General features: G+C 35.2%; 1 protein-coding gene across 3 annotated transcripts; it reads left to right on the top strand.

The window, feature by feature from the left end:
• Positions 1–2,213: 2,213 nt before the first annotated feature.
• LOC113074881 (P2X purinoceptor 1) lies at positions 2,214–18,959 on the top strand. 3 transcript variants are annotated; one of them, XM_026247610.1, is made up of 13 exons: positions 2,214–2,527; positions 6,219–6,363; positions 8,816–8,887; positions 10,120–10,180; positions 12,242–12,323; positions 12,701–12,781; positions 13,175–13,316; positions 13,581–13,729; positions 14,066–14,156; positions 14,239–14,304; positions 16,645–16,740; positions 17,344–17,388; positions 17,512–18,959. In XM_026247610.1, exons 1-13 carry the CDS (start codon positions 2,391–2,393, stop codon positions 17,515–17,517), a joined length of 1,173 nt encoding a protein of 390 aa, XP_026103395.1. In that variant the 5' UTR covers positions 2,214–2,390; the 3' UTR covers positions 17,518–18,959. The 3 variants fall into 3 exon arrangements, with proteins under 3 accessions (XP_026103395.1, XP_026103394.1, XP_026103401.1); XM_026247609.1 differs by having other exon boundaries at positions 2,215–2,527; positions 10,120–10,192; XM_026247616.1 differs by lacking the exon at positions 17,344–17,388 and having other exon boundaries at positions 2,216–2,527; positions 10,120–10,192.
• The last annotated feature ends 8 nt before the right edge of the window (positions 18,960–18,967 follow it).

The following is an 18,967-nucleotide window of genomic DNA, read 5'->3' as shown; positions in this document are numbered from 1 at the left end:
AAAAACAATGTTATAATTGATTCAATATAAATATAAAAAAAATTGATTCAAGAAAAAAGGAGGAGAGAATGCCTGTTTTTACTTCTGGTACTCAAATAAGAAAATGTCAGATCTTGTAATGATCAAGAAATAATTACATTAAAATGGTTACTTTAAAACTCCTACAGTGGGAAACCACAACTGTTCGACCTAGATTGATTATTTGCATCTTTTTGACCATGAGAAGAAAAAAAATAACAGTAATATTATGCACAGTACTGTAAGTGACCTTTATCAAAAGTCACCTTTATTTATATGGCCCTTTATACAATACAAATGTCATTGTCTATACAGTGTCAAAGCAGCTTTACATTGTTAAACAGGAAACATGTATGCTGATAGCAAGAGGACAATAACAAACAGTCAGTTTAACAGTAAAAGTCAGTTCATTCTGAACTCATTGTCCAGCTCAGTTCAGTCCAAATTGTGCTCCCAACTAAGCAAGCTAAAGGCAACTATGGCAAGGCACCAAAGCTCCATTGGAGACAGAAATGGAGAGAATAAAAAATCTGACAGGCTCAGTCAGGGGGGCAGTTCTCCTCTGGCCAAATGAAACCATTTGGTGGCTAAGGTAACCTCGGAATAAGAATAAAACAGACTAATATTAGCGTAGATTCCATTCTTCTTAGAATGTAACAAGTACAGTACATCAGGTGTTGTGGGAAGTGTTCCTGGTTCTGGCTGACCTATTTAATACAGCCTAAGTATCCTTTAATGGATTTGAATTATAGAAAAGTGATTGTGTGTTATGTGTAAAACAGGTTAAAGAGATGTGTATTTAATCTAGATTTAAACTGACAGAGTGTTTCTGCCTCCCAAACAATTCTAGGTAGATTGTTCCAGAGTTTGGGCGCTGAATAGGAAAAGTATCTGCCTGCAGTTGTTATTGATTTTGATATATGTATAATACATGTAAAGGATTTTGGTCTGATAATTAACCAATCTGTTTTTTCAGAACTTAGCAATAGGAAATTACTAGTGATCCATTAAAAAAAAAAAATAATAATAATAATAATTATAATAATAATAATAAATAAATAAATAAATAAATAAATAAATATATATATACATCAGCTATGCATTCTTTTAGTTTTGTGAATTGGTATGTTTGATCGGGAAAGAAATATACAGAGCTGACGGTCCTAGTATTGAGCCTTGTTGTCCTCCAAAATGTACTTGTGAATGATATGATACTTCTTCATTCACTGGTACAAATTGATGACAGCCAGATAAGTATGATTTGAACCACGCCAATGCAATTCCAGTATAATTTTCTAGTCTATTCAAATGTTGTGGTTGCTAAGATTCAAGAGCACTAATAGAGACCACAGTAAGATAATAAGATTAGGTCAATTGTAACTTTCATGAGAGCATTCTCTTTACTATGATACGGTCTAAATCTGTAATATAGAAAACCCTTGAGATACCATTTTTCTGTAAGAAAAAACATGGTTTGTGAGGAAACCACTTTTTGTAGTATCTTTGACAGAAAAGGGAGGTTTGAGATTATCTGTAATTAACTAATTCTCTAGGATCAAGGTTTTTTTTAATGAGAGGCTTAACAGCCAGTTTGAAGGATTTTGGGACATATCCTAATGTCAATGATGAATTAATGATATTAGGAAGAGGATCTATGACTTCTGGAAGCACCTCTTTTAGGAGCTTAGATGGTATGGGATCTAACATACAGTACATGTTGTTGGTTTGGATTCAACAATTTAATAAAATTCTGTCCTATAGCAAAGAATTGATGTAGAATGGTGGTCCATAACTGTATAAAGCAATTGGAACTAAGGTGCTTCATACATTTATAAGAATCATCCTGTGAAACTGTCTATATTGTATGTGAACATACAGTAAAATGAACACTGGGTTTTATCTTTAGCATTCATTCAGGAAGGCAGTTGCCATAGAGCGCAATAAGAGTGCTGATAGAGAGAGAGAGAGAGAGAGAGAGAGAAGGCTGTTTCAGGCATGTGAAAGATGTGCGGTGGACATTAAGCCTTTATTTGCAATTGGACTCTAAGTTGTCACTCCTCCCTTAAGAAGTTTATTCACTTGTACATGAATTTGTGTTATATTCACAAGAGGGTGTATGTAGACGATGCAAAGTGGTTGGTTTACTTTGAGAAGGGTTTGGTCTAAGAGACAGAGAGAGAGAGAGAGAGAGAGAGAGAGAAATAAAGAGAGAGACAGACAAATAAAGTTAAGGCAAGGAAGGAAGTCAGATTACAGCACTCTATAAACATCTTACAGTACTGACTAGGACATCTTACCAGTGAACAAGAGCCTTGTGAAGACAGAGAGGAGGATATAACACGTCTTTGTACTCTTTCCTTTTAACAAGAAGAATGAAATCTCAAATAAGGACAACGTTTTCAGACTTTTTCTTTGAATACGAAACTCCTAGACAGGTTCTGGTCAGGAACAAAAGAGTTGCAGTTGTGTGCCGAATCATCCAAATGGGTGTTCTAGCTTACATCATCGGGTAAGAGATTTATTTTATTCTTTAAAAACCTGAAACAGAAAAGCAGGCAAATGTCAGTGAGCATGAGTAACTGAACAGAACATGCTTCAACAAGGATGAAAAATTTAAAGAATGCAAACAAACTAACGGCATGAGCCTTATATTGAACTGAAGAGTTAAGGGCTGAGTTAAGGGCATGATGTACCATTTAAGATACATTGTTTTATCAAACTAGCAGCACACCATCAAACTGTTATTATTTCAGAAAGGACACACATTTCTGAAGAGAATTTTAATAAACTGGAATGTACTTTACGTGATTAGTTTGCTTAAAAGTATGCTCTCTCTTTTTCAAAAGTTTTTTCTTTTATTGCATCTCATTTAGATTTAACGGCTCATAGCTTCAATAACATATAGCTTATCTCCAGTCATACAACTAACAGATGGCCCTCAGTATGTACTAGATAACTTGATGTACGTGGCCTATGTGTAAAAGATTCACTTACGCGATATTCATGATATGTGTCTCGCATACAGACATGTTTATAGAAGCAAACATTCATTTGAGCGGTAAAATGTAATGCTGTAGTCATTCATGGAGAAAAAGCAGACTTTGGCTGATGTTAACCTTTAGGACAATCAAGTCCAGACAAATGCTGCTCATTTCCTCTTAAGTAATTCAAACCTGTATTGTGCAACCCATTGATCATCAGTTAACACATTATGTGGGTGTCATTTGTCTGCTTGTCTAAACAATACAATTTACAGTTAAAGTAACTAAATGAACGTTGAATAAAATTGTTGCACTTCTCTTGAAATCAATGACTACTGTGCAGTATATAAAGCCACTGGAGCAAAAACACAACTGGAAAAGTGACTTTAATATACTGTGATACGAAGCAGGCTATCTCCTATTCATGGGGTACATTTACAAGGTGTTACAGTACATCCTTGTATTAAACTTTAATTTCAGTGATCACAGAACAGCATATGAGTTGTTATCCCTCTTATCCCTCTCTGTTACTCCCTTTAGTTTATCAGTGAACATCGGCAGACTACCCTTAATGAATCAAATCCAGCTCTGGTCCAAATTACAGCAGTCTAACAGCGGAATTTGTTTGGGAATTCAAAGCTAGAAAGCATTAAACACTAAAAACTTACATGTTGTCTATAGCTGGTGTTTGTGCAGCTAAAAGTGGATGATGCTTCTGTTATCAGTCATGAGGAAGTTGTTTGTCTTTTTGTAGTCAAATTAGCTGAATTAACCACTAAATGATCAAGTTGATAAACTGTTGCAATAGTATTAGTTTTGGTCTGTGTGGAACAGTATTTCAACTTTAAGCATGCCACATGATGACTGAGAGTCACGCTTCAATGGGAAGGATACTGTTTGTCTTGTCTTGCTAGAGGGCATGATGCCAAAATTGCTTCATTCTACTTGTATATGACACAAAGTGGCTCAACTACATACTGTACTGTTTGAACACATGGAAACTATGAAACATAGCCTTATGATGTTTTTTTTTCCCCAACTGCTGTGCAAGTAAGTGTAACAGTGCAAATCATGAGGATTCAGTATATGCTTTTTACTTGAAAATAATAATGCACTGGTAAATATATTTTGTATTGTTATTGTCAATCAGTAAGCAATACAAATGAAACTAATAGCAACTCTGAGTGAAAGGTATTAGGATGAAATTAAAAAACGGCTTTTTTTTTCTCCGTTGACAAATAAGCTCAATATTTACAAATTGTGTGCTGTGAATTTCATTAATAGAAAGAAGGAATGAAGAAATGTTTCATAAGGTCATATAATCATAATATCATCAAGTCATATAATAATACAGATAATATAATTTATATATCGTCCCCTTGGAATTATAAGGTTCTACATGTATCTGCATTCCGAGTAGTTTTGACATATTGAGTTTCAAAGTTTTTGTGTTTCATTCGACTGTGTAGATAGAACCTTATTGTTTTTTAAATAAAAAGTCCAATAATGTACACAACATTAAAAACATCTATCACATAATGTAAATATATTGACACAGAATGAGAATATGTGAATAACTCCATTTTGACAAAAATGTCAGATAGAACCTTATAATTCCAAGGGGACCTAATGTCAACAACAGGAATATGTTAGTGGACAATTGATGAAATATAAATATAAAAAAAAATACAGAATCACTGAGTTGGAAAAAGGATATTTTCCTCCCAAAAATGACTTGTAAACTCAATCTCATGTTTGAGAAGTTGCTAATCAACTTTTCAGTGTTACACAAAGCCATCTGACTTTCAACTGTGATCAGCTGTGGTCATTTTGATTAGCTCAGCATGAAAAGAGCTTTCCTGGAGCATTTCAGTCTTTGGTAGTGCAGCTGAAGTAAAGGGAGGCAAGGCACTCTCAAAAGATATTTGGGCAAAGTTGTGGACAGGCACAAGTCAGGAAATGGTTACAAAAAAAATATTATTTTTTTTAATCAATGTCTAAAGGCACAGTGAAGTCAATTATTAATAGGTGGATGTTATTTGATACAACACAGACCCTCCCTGGATCAGGAAATCACTCCAAACTGGAAGAAAGAGCCAGGAGGAAATCCTGCTCTTTTGTTTTTTGGTCAGAGAGGTGACCAAGAGGCCTACAGCAACTCTGAAGCAGTTGCAGAAATTGTGTGCATCTGAATCACAAATTCTCCTCAAACGTGGATTGTATGTGAAGGTTGCAAGAAAAAAATCCACTCCTCAAGAAAGAGCACATAAAGTCACGTCTGAGCTTTCTAAAATGAATAATTTTTGCCTCAACACCAAATGATTTGTCTCACAGAAATTCAGTACATCACAATATAAATAACAGCAGTCCTACAGTAAAGCATGGAGGTGGTCATATGAATGGGGCGAATCCATCAAATTCTTGAGGAAACTCTGCTGCCCTCTGCCAGAAGGTTGTCAATGGGAAGAGATTTACCTACCAACATGACAAAGCACAAAGCAAAACTGGCCACACAGTGGTTGAAGGAGAAAAAGTTGAATGTCCTTGCATGCCTTAGTCAGAGCCCAGACTTAAACCCCATTTAAGATCTGTGGAATGACTTGAAGACTGCAGGCCACAAACGGTCACCAACTTAACTTGAGCAGTAATGGAAAGAAGAGTTGGCAAATATGGTAAAGTCTAGATGTGCAATGTTAGTAGAGAAATTGGGACATATCTCAACAGACTTAAGGCAGTAATTAAATCAAAAGGTGGTTCAACAAAATACTGACACAAGGGGTTGATCCTTTTTCCAACTCCAAGTTTTCCGAGTTATTCTGCATTATTATCTCTTTAGTGTTGGTGTTATTTCTTTCACTTGGATGTATTAAGTTGCTGAGGAAAAGCAGTTGGATTAAACAAAAAACTTTGTCCATCGTCATTTCAGGCTGCACAGAAAAAAAAGTGATTATTTTAAAGGGGGGTGATTCTTTTCTATACCCACAGTGTATATATATATATATATATATATATATATATATATATATATATATATATATATATATATACAGTACACTATATATATATATATATATATATATATATATATATATATATATATATATATATATATATATATATATATATATAGCCTATATATAGTGTACTGTAAACATATAGCTTTAGACAGCAGTTTGATTATAGCAGACTGTGTCATAAATTGTTTTTTGCTTTTTTTAGGTGGGTGTTCATGTATGAGAAAGGCTACCAGTCAGTAGATACTGCCATAGGCTCCGTCTTCACCAAAATGAAGGGAGTGGCATTTACAAATATCAGCAAAAAGGAGCGGATATGGGATGTAGCTGATTATGTTTTTCCTGAACAGGTGGGTTGTGTCTCCTCATTTTTGCCTCAGAACTAAAAACTTCAGACGCCCTAATTTAAATACATAGGTATCATTATTTTTTCTTTATTTTCATTGTTATTTAAGAAATCGAAGAAATATGTATTTGAATGCAGATGTAGGCTACTGAATGGTAATTGTCCATTCACTAAATTTTGTGTTATGCTTCCTGAGTGTAAACATGCTTATATTGGTACATATGAGAGTCATTATGGCAGTGAATTTGGCTTAATCACAGATAAATGTACTCTACTCGTATTGTGTAAACATCTGCAGACACATGCAGGTTATTCTCACCCTGACAGCAAGTAAACATCTACAAGTGCATCTCAAAAATTTGAATATCATGTAAAAGGTCTTTATTTTTTGTAATTTAATTAAAAAAAAAAACTTGCACACAAACTGAAATATTTCAAGAGTTTTTTTTGTTTGTTTGTTTGTTTTAATTCTGATGTCTATGACTTACAGCTTGGGGGGGGGGGGAGCAGTATCTCAAAAAAATTGAATATTCAATTTTTGAGTATAAATACTGGGTACCTCTTGGGCTAGTTTAGAACATTCAACCACAATTATGGAAAAGACTACTGACTTGACAGTTGTCCAGAAGACAATCATCGACACCCTCCACAAGGAGGATCAGCCACAGAAGGTCATTGCTGAAAGGGCTGGCTTTTCACAGTGCTGTATCAAAATATATTCATAGAAAGTTGACAGGAAAAGTGTGGTAGAAAAAGGTGTACAAGCAACTTGAATAACCACAGCCTTGGGAAGATTGTCAGGGAAAGCAGATTCAAGAACTTGGGAGAGCTTCACAAAGAGTGGACTGAAGCCAGAGTCAGACGTCTTCAGGAAAAGGGCTACAGCTGTCACATTCCTAGAACCAAACCACTCCTGAACCAGAGAATAACGTTTGAAGCATTTCACCTGGGCTAAGGGGAAAAACAACTGGACTCTTGCTCAGTGGTCCAAAGTCCTCTTTTCAGATGAAAGTAAATTTAGCATTTCATTTGGAAATCAAGGTCTGGAGTCTGGTGATGATTAGGGGAGCCGTGACATCTGCTGGTGTTGCTCCATTGTGTTTTATCAAGTCCAAAGTCAATACATCTACCAGGAGATTTTGGAGCACTTTATGCTTCCATCTGCTGACAAGCTTTATGGAGATGCTGATTTCATTTTTCAGCAGGACTTTAGCTCCTGCCCACAGTGCCAAAACCACTTCCAAGTGGTTTGCTGACCATTATATTAATGTGCTTTTTTGAGATGCACCTGTATATTGTGACACTATTTAGAATCAACTATTTTTTTTTTTTACAATATTTTTAATTGTATGTTTACTGTAAAGTTTTTAATAAATTGAAAATGTCTGCCATTATATACTTTATGCAAGCAGCCTGTTGCAGTTTCAGACTGTGTACTTATTTTGCCGAAAGCACCCAGTGCAATAAGAAACAGACAGACTGTTGACAGGAAAGTAAACACGTCATCACTCAGCAATCAAAGGAGTGGCTCCAGGAGCTACTAGATTAAGTCAAATAATAACATCCAAAAAAGCAAATAACAAATATATGTGCATCACGATAACAAATATCAGCACTGTTGTGCACACACGCATGCACACACACTGGGTTTTCATGTCATACTGAGACTTTCTATTGACATGATTTTTATACTGTACAAACTTTATATTCTATTCACCATCCCTAAACACAGCCCTAACAGAAAATTATATTTATCAAGAGTGATGGTAAAGAGATATATAATGTTACCTAAATCAAATAAATTGTTTTTAATTTTCATTCATCAAAAATCCTGACAAAAATGTATTACAGTTTCCATATATAAAAAAGCTTTTTAACGGTGATAATCAGCATATTCAAATCATTTCTGTATTCTAGGATTCTGCACAAAAACACTGGTGTCAATGACCATTAAAAATAAATAAATAAACCACTTATTGAGTACAGGTTGCTGCCACTAAGCTAACAGTGCCAGCAGAGCAGAAACATGAGAAAAATGACACTTTGACTATTTAAGGTTGAGGTTAAATCTTAGATTCAGTCTTAAACACAGCTGGGTCTCTGATGTGAGCTGAAAATATAGCCATGTCAGTCTGCAGAGATTAAATCAAGCTTTTAATACTGAACCAAATATACAGAGACGGGTTTCTCGAGGTCTGTTTTCGGTTTTGGTTTTAACAAAGGACGTTTATCATGTCATGCATGGGTGTCAAAAACAGTAGCATGAAGTCAAGCGAGCATTGTGCGTTTCAAAAACTCACTTTCTTATGCAACCACTGTATGACCTAATAGACAAAAGATGTAGTGTAAATTCAACATGGCACTCTGTAGCCATCCGCACAATGGATTGTGTTTAGAGATTGAAACTACATATGGTCATGTGTTACCCTTCAAGTCCTGTCTGTTCCGTTTTCCAGGGTGACTCGTCTTTTGTTGTGATGACGAACTACATTGCCACTGTGGGACAGAAACAGGACAAATGTCCTGAGGTATGTCAATATGTCTTTTTCTCTAGATCTCTATCGGCTTTCATAGCTATGGCTCTCATAATTGTTTGTTTTCTCTGTAAGTTCTCTATATGAGTCATATCCTGATTGTCTCCCCCCCCCCCCCCCCCAGTTAATATACAGTAGCCTGTTTCTCAGAAATAAGGGATGAGGGACGTCATGCAGCTTTTTTTTTTTTTTTTTGGGAAGGCACGAGGCAGTCCTGCTTGAGACCAAACTAAATTAATATCCGAATTATGAATAATAATTAAATTAAATAATAAATTAATTAAAATTAATTGAAAACTAGTAGTTGAAAGTTTAATTTATTGTGCATGGTAAAGTTTGTATGTTTTTTATTTATTTTTTTGCATTCATAATTCAATTAAAAAATCTGAGGGTGTACATGCTTGTTTAGTTTGAATATAGTTTCCCTTATAATAAAGGCTGAAATACTGTATAAAGACAATCTTTTTTAACATTTAATTAGTGCATATTTTTCAATAGATTTATTGCTTTGATCATTAAAATGCATAAAATACAAAATAGTCTGGTCATATTATGTACAGTCACAATTCTCTAGTGTTTTTTAAGTCAAAGCTAAACTGATATGTTTGTAATGGTGTGTGACACTTAAGTATGATATTAATATGAATTAATTTTTACAACAGATGCAACGTACCAGTAAGCCAAAATTAAAGTCCAATGCATTTTAGCACTTAATTTAGTCCTTAATACATGCAAGGCAAATACATTTTACTGTGTGGTTGATTGCCAACCACCCAAGGTTAATTTAAATCTAAAATGATGAGTTACAGAAATACAGAAAGTGGATTATTATCCATCTTATCCTAAAAAGAAACTGAAAGTGTCACTTATTTCCCCCATTGTCCTTTGTAAAACACACATATAACCTGCGATACAATCTGTTAATTTCCAAGAACATAGCATGGCTACATTTCCTGTACAATCTCTTAATTCATTTTCCTGCTCTTGGTGTACTTCAGTTATATTTGACTTTCACTTGACTCTCTATTTGATTTTATTGCCCTACCTGCAAAGCTTTCCTCAAACAAATAAGTCTCAAGAACCAGGTTTCAAGAATTGAGTTTTGTGGTTATTCGGTGCATCCTGTCTCATTTGGATCTCACATTTGCATATATTCAACAGGACAGTTGGGGCTTAATTTAACCCTAATACCCATTAAAGTGATTGCTTTCCTTTGTGAATTTCAGCTGCCAGATGGGAAGAACACATGCAATTCTGACGCAGAATGTGATGAAGGCAAATACAAACGTATGGGAAATGGTAAAGTTTAACTATTTAATTTTTCCGACAGAAGGAAGCAGCAGCATAACTTCGCATCACTAACAGCCAGGGGCAGAGGAACTCACTTGTTAAGTGTCTTTTCATGGCCATTGTAAAATCCCTTTGACCCTGACTGGTAACTAAATCAATGCACCAGCGGTCTAAGATATGTACCACAGAATTCAAATGATCATTGGGTAAGAAAATTGGTGCACTTGCACATAAGCATTTGGTTTCAGCTCTACTCAGAATCAAAGGGAGCCTAATTACTGTCCTAACTGACAAACCTGCACATCGTCCATGCTGTCGTCTCTGTAAGTCTCTAACATTCACTAACATGCTTTGCTATCATGCTCGAAGGCTTTTTCTTAATTTTTTCTTAGCTTTGATGAATTTTACCCCATGCTTACAGATGTCTGTTATTTACCAGAGATCCACTCTTATCCAGATTTAGATTACTTGGTGTGACAAGCCGTTTCTATACAGCTGTTTTGCCAGTTTTTAAAGAATATGAATTAATATAGTACTGAATAAAAAAAAATAAAAAAAAAACAATAAACACACACACACACACACAAAACATTCCATATCTTCACTCATCTTCACTCATTTTTATTTATTTTTATCATTTATTTCAGTTTTAAACATTCTCCAAATTTTAGCTGATAATTTATAACAGGAGCTTTGCAAAATTATTCCACTGCTACAAAACATAAATTAAACTCATGTTAAATACTGGCAAAGGACTGGCAAAGCTTAGTAGTAGTAGTTGGTGTTAAACTCAATCAACATTGCTAATGGGAACACCAATAGCTAATAAACACTTAACAACAAGCTGATTTAAATAAGGAAAATACAGTCAAAGCCACATTACTGACTGATACCGTGAGCTTTGTGTGGGTCACAAATACTCAAATATTGACTCAGTTTAACATGCAGCCTAGCAGAATGATTTACTCCAGGAATACAGACGTATGTAAACAGCACTATCTCACATTGCAGAAATTCAAACTGCCATGACTTCCAGTCATGGGCAATTGGCACAAACCTCCTACAAACTTCACCATGCAACACATATTTTCTTTAATCTTGTTACAATTCTGACCCTTTGAATTCAGGGTAAAATTCACAGTTGTTTTCCTTGAAAACACACAAGCTTCTTGTTGTTTTTGCAATGCTTCAGACTGCATATGTTTTCATGTTTATTGTGTCATGTCTCTGATATATTTAGATGTTCTTTGACACAAGGGATGTGTTATATTGTATTATTAGACTAAGTGTATTTTAATGGTGGTACAAAAGTTTGTCAATTTTATTCTACTAACAAAGCAAGTTTGTGAATGTAAATGTTAAAAAAAGTCAGACTGAAATAAAATAAAAATATGACCAAATGCAATTTGGTGAAAGCATTCCTAAATAACTGGACTGATAGAATCATCCTTCATGCTCATTAATTCAGAGAAAAGTTGATTAAGTAACATCAAAGTCATGGCAGCTCCTCACTGAAATCTGTCAGTTGCTAATGGAAATAGTTGTGTATCAACCAAACAAATGTATTTGATTTTTTTCTTAGTGATTTCACAATGTCTGACAATCTTCTACACAAAAAATGTGTACTTTTCAATTTGAATACTTTTACAATTTAAAAATGTTAATATTTAAAACATGTTTCTGAATACCAGTTTTGAAGTGTGCATTCTTGTGCTGAGAGTAAATCAAAAGTATGACATTGTTTATGTGTATGTGTGTGTTTGTGCATATACAGTGGGTATCCAAAGTCTAAATCCGTATAGAAAATGTGGGATTCAAATTATTATTTAAACCTGGATTGTAAACGTGGATAAATATATGTAAGGGTAAATGTACATTGGTGTTAAATTAGAAAATGCTAAATCTAAGCATTTTCACAAGGGACATAAGACTTTTGGATCCAACGATATACCCTGCAATCTCTCTTTGGGCCTGTCTTGTTTTGTTTCAGTCTGTTCTGATCAACACCAAAGCTCTTATCCAGTACTCTTCACCTAACGGCATCACTGTCTCTCTCAGGGCACATGACGGGCAAGTGTATAAACAATACTTGTGAGATCTACTCCTGGTGTCCAGTCGAAGACGACCGTAAAATACCAGAGTATGCATGCCTATTTTATTGTTGTTGGGTCATGATATCTGGCCACATGCCACTTCACTTTCACTAAGTTATAAACCCACCAAAAAAGATCTGGTTGCCCATAGACCAGCAATGTGTTATAGTTCAACCATAATGAATTGATAAGATGCTGTTTAATAAAAAGCAACCATTCCTGAATGACTTGAACTTTGTGTTTGTTTCGAAATCTTGGAAACTAAACAAAAGAATCTAATTACACTTGACAGTTGCTTTAAACATAAAAATATGTTTTTACGCTGGGGCATGTGACCGATTGTATTCAAAACGGTTTTGAATCAGCCTACAGTTTTGGTCTGATCCATTTAACTTTGTTCTGTCCCTCTTATATTTCTTCGCAGCCCTCCAATCCTGCTGACAGCAGAAAACTACACACTGTTCATCAAAAACTCCATTACCTTTCCCCAGTTTAATGTAGTAAGGTAAAACTTCAACTTTTCCTTGTGGTAAATTTTCAAAGACATGTAAATTCGGACAAAGGAGGATAAAATAAAAAGGAACTTTTAACCTTAGAAAAAGATTATTTTGAATGTGCCCTTAATCCACTGGTTTATTGTGGTTCTAAAGATAGTCTGCATTTATTTTTTCATCCCAAACTAATTTTTGTGAAAACCAAAGCTGTAGCGGTCTCTCTCACATCAATACTCATTTTTAGTGGATTTGCAATAAGCATCATACTATAACAATATTTGTACAGTTCATACAAATATAGTACTGTATATGTTATTGAAGGCCAGGCTTAAAATGCAGCACTCAGTTTTATTAGTTTTGTCTAACTGATTAAAGTACACCTCACTCTTTTTCTCTCTCTCTAGAAGTAACTTGGTGGAGAGTGTGAATCAGAGTTACATCAACAAGTGTTTGTATCATCCCAAGACTGATCCACTGTGTCCCATCTTCAGACTGGGAGACATTGTTGAGCGTTCTGGGTTCAGTTTCTCAGAGATCGCTCGTGTGGTAGGTTTTTAACATCGATGACTATAAATACACACACCTGCTCACACTTGTTCTTAACACATGCATTCAGTCTTCCATATAGACTTCCAAATGACTGATGTATTGATTTGTATGGTGTAAAATGGTAGGCTACAGTATTTTGTACAGTATTATATGTTTTATAGGTTAACGAGTATTATTGTTTAGTGAAATATTTTAGATCTGGAGAAGATTACAGAAACATGGGATGATAATCTCCATGATATTTCCCATGTGATGTGTAAGGGTGGTGCTATAGGAGTCCTCATCGACTGGGACTGCAATCTGGACCTGAATATAAGACAATGCAAACCAAACTATGAATTCTATGGTCTTTATGGAACGGGGAAAAATGGGGACAAAGAAGAGAAACCATCATTGGGATACAATTTTAGGTGGGTAAGAAGGTTTAACCCTTTCTAAACTATAAGTTATATAGCAGAACTATAAAAGAGAACTAAGCAGAACTATAAAAGAGACAAGGAAAATGAACATTGTCCAAGAAATCTGATAATCAGTGATAATCACTGATTACCTGGTCAATATTCATGTTCATTTAATACAGCTAAAATGAGAAAAGGTCAGTTTTGCTGAACTGTATAATTCCTGAACCTGTGAGCTTTGATGCGTTATGTGAAAGAATCAATAAAAATGGTTTTGAAGAACTTTTAGAATATATCAAGTGTATTCACTACCAGAACTATTATGTGAAACTATTATGTCTGTTTTAGATATGCTAAATATTATGTGGAGAATGGGGAGGAAAGGAGAACGCTAATGAAGGTGTTTGGTGTACGCATAGACATCATTGTCCATGGACAGGTAAGCTTATTTTTTATGGCTCATTCACAAAAAAAATTATGGGACCTGCACATTTCCATTTGTTTACAACTGTTCCTTGCAGGCAGGAAAATTTGATATCATCCCTACGCTGACGGCCATAGGCTCAGGAGTGGGAATCTTTGGAGTGGTGAGTGTCACAAAGAATAAACTTCTATACTTATATAAAGAGATTCCTGGTATAATTTCCTCAATTACTTTTAACTACAGACTCCATCCTTTGGATTCTGCTTTTAATGAAAGAGATGATACCAGATGTAAAAATATTTTGTGTTGCACCATCCATGTAAAAATTAAAAGATGCATTAATGTGGAACTACTGTGTATTACCCAGCTCTCTGAAGTATACTTCAATCTGATCAGTGCACTATGATAGTCTGTGGCCAAAAATAAATAAACAAATACACTACTGTTGAAATTTTTTGGGTTAGTCAGATTTTTTAATGCTTTTGAAAGAGTTCTCTTATGTTCATCAAGGCTGCAATTATTTGATCAAAATACAGTAGAAGTAGCAATGTTTTGAAAATTGTTGAATCGCTGGTCTGTATAATGATCTATCAGTGATGGCAAGGCTGAGTGTCATGTGATCCTTCAGATACCATTCTAATATCTTGATTCGGTTAAGAAACTTTTTTATTAATGTTGAAAACAGCGTTTTGTGTTGCTTAATGTTTTTGTGGAAATATTTGTAAGTATTCTTTGATGAATAATTACTTGAAAATAAATTTTAAAGTAATTACTGTAAATTTTTATAAAAATAATGCATCCTTGCATTAGTATGAAAAAAAAAATCACACTAACCTTAAACATTTGAATGCTAGTGTAAAATGACTCAATGACAATGCTGATGACTGACTTGAAACTGAAACAAGAATATGATACAAACCTGATTCCAAAAAAGTTGGAACACTGTACAAATTGTGAATAAAAACATAATGCAGTGATGTGGAAGTTTCAAATTTCAATATTTTATTCAGAATACAACATAGATGACATATCAAATGTTTAAACTAAGAAAATTTATCATTTTAAGGGAAAAATAAGTTGATTTTAAATTTCATGGCATCAACACATCACAAAAAGTTGGGACAAGGCCATATTTACCACTGTGTGGCACCCTCTCTTCTTTTTATAACAGTCTGCAAACGTCTGAGGACTGAGGAGACAAGTTGCTCAAGTTTAGGAATAGGAATGTTGTCCCATTCTTGTATAATACAGGCTTCTAGCTGCTCAACAGTCTTAGGTCTTTGTCGTATCTGTCTTTTTATGATGCACCAAATGTTTTCTATGGGTGAAAGATCTGGACTGCAGGCTGGCCATTTCAGTACCCGGATCCTTTTTCTACACAGGCATCATTTTGTAATTGATGCAGTATGTGGTCTGGCATTGTCATGTTGGAAAATGCAAGTTCTTCCCTGAAAGAGACGATGTCTGGATGGGAGCATATGTTGTTCTGGAACTTGGATATACCTTTCAGCATTGATGGTGCCTTTCAAGATGTGTAGGTTGCCCATGACACATGCACTCATGCAACCCCATACCATCAGAGATGCAGGCTGAACTCTGAACTGAGCACTGATAACAACTTGGGTTGTCCTTTTCCTCTTTAGTCTGGATGACATGGCGTCCCAGTTTTCCAAAAAGAACTTTTGATTCGTCTGACCACAGAACAGTTTTCCACTTTGCCACAGTCCATTTTAAATGAGCCTTGGCCCAGAGAAAACACCTGCGCTTGTGGATCATGTTTAGATATGGCTTCTTTTTTGACCTATAGAGTTTTAGCCGGCAACGGCGAATGGCACGGTGGGTTGTGTTCACCAAAAATGTTTTCTGGAAGTATTCCTGAGCCCATGTTGTTATTTCCATTACAGTAGCATTCCTGTATGTGATGCAGTGCTGTCTAAGGGCCCAAAGATCACGGTCATCCAGTATGGTTTTCCGGCCTTAAAACTTACACACAGAGATTGTTTCAGATTCTCTGAATCTTTGGATGATATTATGCACTGTAGATGATGATAACTTCAAACTCTTTGCAATTTTTCTCTGTAAAACTCCTTTCTGATATTGCTCCACTATTTTTCGCCGCAGCATTGGGGGAATTGGTGATCCTCTGCCCATCTTGACTTCTGAGACACACTGTCACTCTGAGAGGCTCTTTTCATATCCAATCATGTTGCCAATCGACCTAATAAGTTGCAGATTGGTCCTCCAGCTGTTCCTTATTTGTACATTTAACTTTTCCGGCATCTTATTGCTACCTCTCCCAACCTTTTTTGGAATGTGTAGCTCTCATGAAATCCAAAATGAGCCACTTTCAACATTTGATATGTTATCTATATTCTTTTGTGAATAAAATAAGTTTGAGATTTGTAAATTATTCCATTCCTTTTTTACTCACAATATGTACAGTTTCCCAACTTCTTTGGAATCGGGTTGGGAAATGAACTAACATTTGCTCTCATTTGTTTAGGCAACCGTTGTGTGCGATATGCTGCTCCTATATTTAGTTCCAAAGAGAGATTTCTACAAAAACATGAAATTCAAGAATACAGAAATCTTGGAAGAGGTGAGTGTTGTTTTTAAATGAAAAAAAAAAAAAAAATCAAATATTTCATTGGAATCAAACTTGTCTTTGTGTCCCTGAGAGCTCCATGCTAGTCCACTACCGAGACACAAGATGGCAGCAGAGATACATAGTTAGGTGCCATGCAAAAAAAAAAAAAAAAAAAAACTGTTACTTGGGCAGATGCAATGCAGTTTCCAAATATTTACATCAAGCTACATTCCCATAGTGTCATTATGGAAACATCCAGGATTGAACTATAGTTCAAATGTGAAAAGCACGTCTGAGGGAGTGTATGTGAGTGGAAAAGTATAACCACATCTGCGTCAGTTAAGTATCTTACTTCTGATCTGTATGCACGTAGGCAGTGTGCAAGACTACTGTATTCAAGTCCACGCAACACCACAGCTTCCTCTAGAAATCTCTGCAGTGATAGTTACCCTAGCAACGAAGCACATTGACCATACTTGTTTCTTATAAGAAAGGAAAGTGAGGCCACATCTTAACCTCTAGGACTCCCACTCTAGCAGCTTTCTGAGAAAGAAACACATTGGGGTTGATAGGAGCATGGGAAATGGTCTCAGATATGTATTTGCCCTTTCACAGAAGCCAGCCTTGCCCCAGTCAAAGACAGAAAGAGATCTATCGAAGGTAACATGCCATTAAAATCATTTCAGCTGCAGATCTCTGTAGAATTATGGCGTATCTCCATAGACAACTTTTCAAATTGACCGTAGTTGTGGTCACAGTAATTCTGATCTTTGTTGTGTGCAGGAGTGAAGTCAGGATGGCTGTCATGATGATTGACTACTGCACTGGAGAGAGAGAGAGAGAGAGAGAGAGAGAGAGAGAGAGAGAGAGAGAGGGGAGAAAAACACTGGAGCTTCAACAAGACGACTGGGAGACTTGACACAGAACTGTCAGGCATCACTTTTCCTTTCTAAATAACACATCCTTCCCAAACTACAAAAGAAAGACATTAATTCACTGTTACAATTTAAGACATAACTGATATCCACTGAATGTGATAATATCGAGAGGCTCAGGACTGTAAAGGTACACAATTGTGTGAGGGTTTTGAGGTGTTTACAAGGTTCCCAAAGTTCTTGGCATTTGCCATGTCTGGATATGTCACCCATATTTAACTTTGGATAATGTATCACCTTAAAATTGAAATTGTTATTTTCTAATATGCATTTTGTAAAGGTATTGTTGTTGTTGTTTTTGTAGCAAGTAAACTGTGAGCCTACAATTTTTGTGAGAAATACATTTTAGACGGTTAGTCCACCATAGGGGGTTGAAGCTAACCAGCTCTGAAAGGCAGAATGGTGAGGGATTTAGGCTTCTTGTTTTAACTCATTCACCAAACTCGGAGGTCTGTTATTTTATTATTATTACACAGCCTTCTGCACTACTTGATTCTAATGCAGCATTCAGTGATCAAATATTTCAGAAATAGTGACATATTCCGACCACTTAGCCAGGAAACTATTGTGTTCGGTCCCCAAAATTATTACTCAAATCAATATTCCATGCCCATATATTTCATTCTTGCGTGTCATACAGTCTTTCTTTATAACAAATAACAAAATAGTTTTCCATAGAACAAAATAGTTTGGTCACACTCTAGTTAGGGGTCCAATTCTCACTATTAACTTCGACTTTTCCCTCATAAACTTGCTGCTTATTATTAATTAGTAAGGTAGTTGTTAAGCTTAGGCATTGGCTTAGGCATTGGGTGAATTAAGGGATCTAAAATATGGTTATGCAGAATAAGGCATTTATATGTGCTTTACAATTAATAATAAGCAACAAATATGCTAGCAACATGCACACTAATAAGCAAGAAGTTGACAGTGAGAATTTGTCTGTTTTGTATTTGTTGGAATTGACCTAAATTTGAGTTTTTAATTTACTTTTTTTCTGTTTTAATCTTGAACAATTTTAAAATCAGACAGCACCATGAAGGATTGTTTGGTTTTATTGTGTACAAAAATACTATTTTCCTATACTATAGCTACTGTTACACATTTTATTAGTAGGTACATTTCAATGATTTTTTTATCACGTGCAATTGACAATAATAATAAAATCCTATGTGACAAAACAAAGGAGGAACCCGAGTCACCTGTGATATCTTTATTGTTTTTGATTATGTCTGGGTACAAAAAGCATGCAAAAAATAGCATCTTTATATGCTTTGGTACATATTTACATAGTTAGAGTTGCA

The sequence above is a fragment of the Carassius auratus genome, chromosome 5, assembly GCF_003368295.1.
Source record: "Carassius auratus strain Wakin chromosome 5, ASM336829v1, whole genome shotgun sequence".
Lineage (NCBI taxonomy): Eukaryota > Metazoa > Chordata > Actinopteri > Cypriniformes > Cyprinidae > Carassius > Carassius auratus.
Note: the sequence above shows the minus strand (reverse complement) of the source record. Positions and strands in the feature narration are given on the sequence as shown.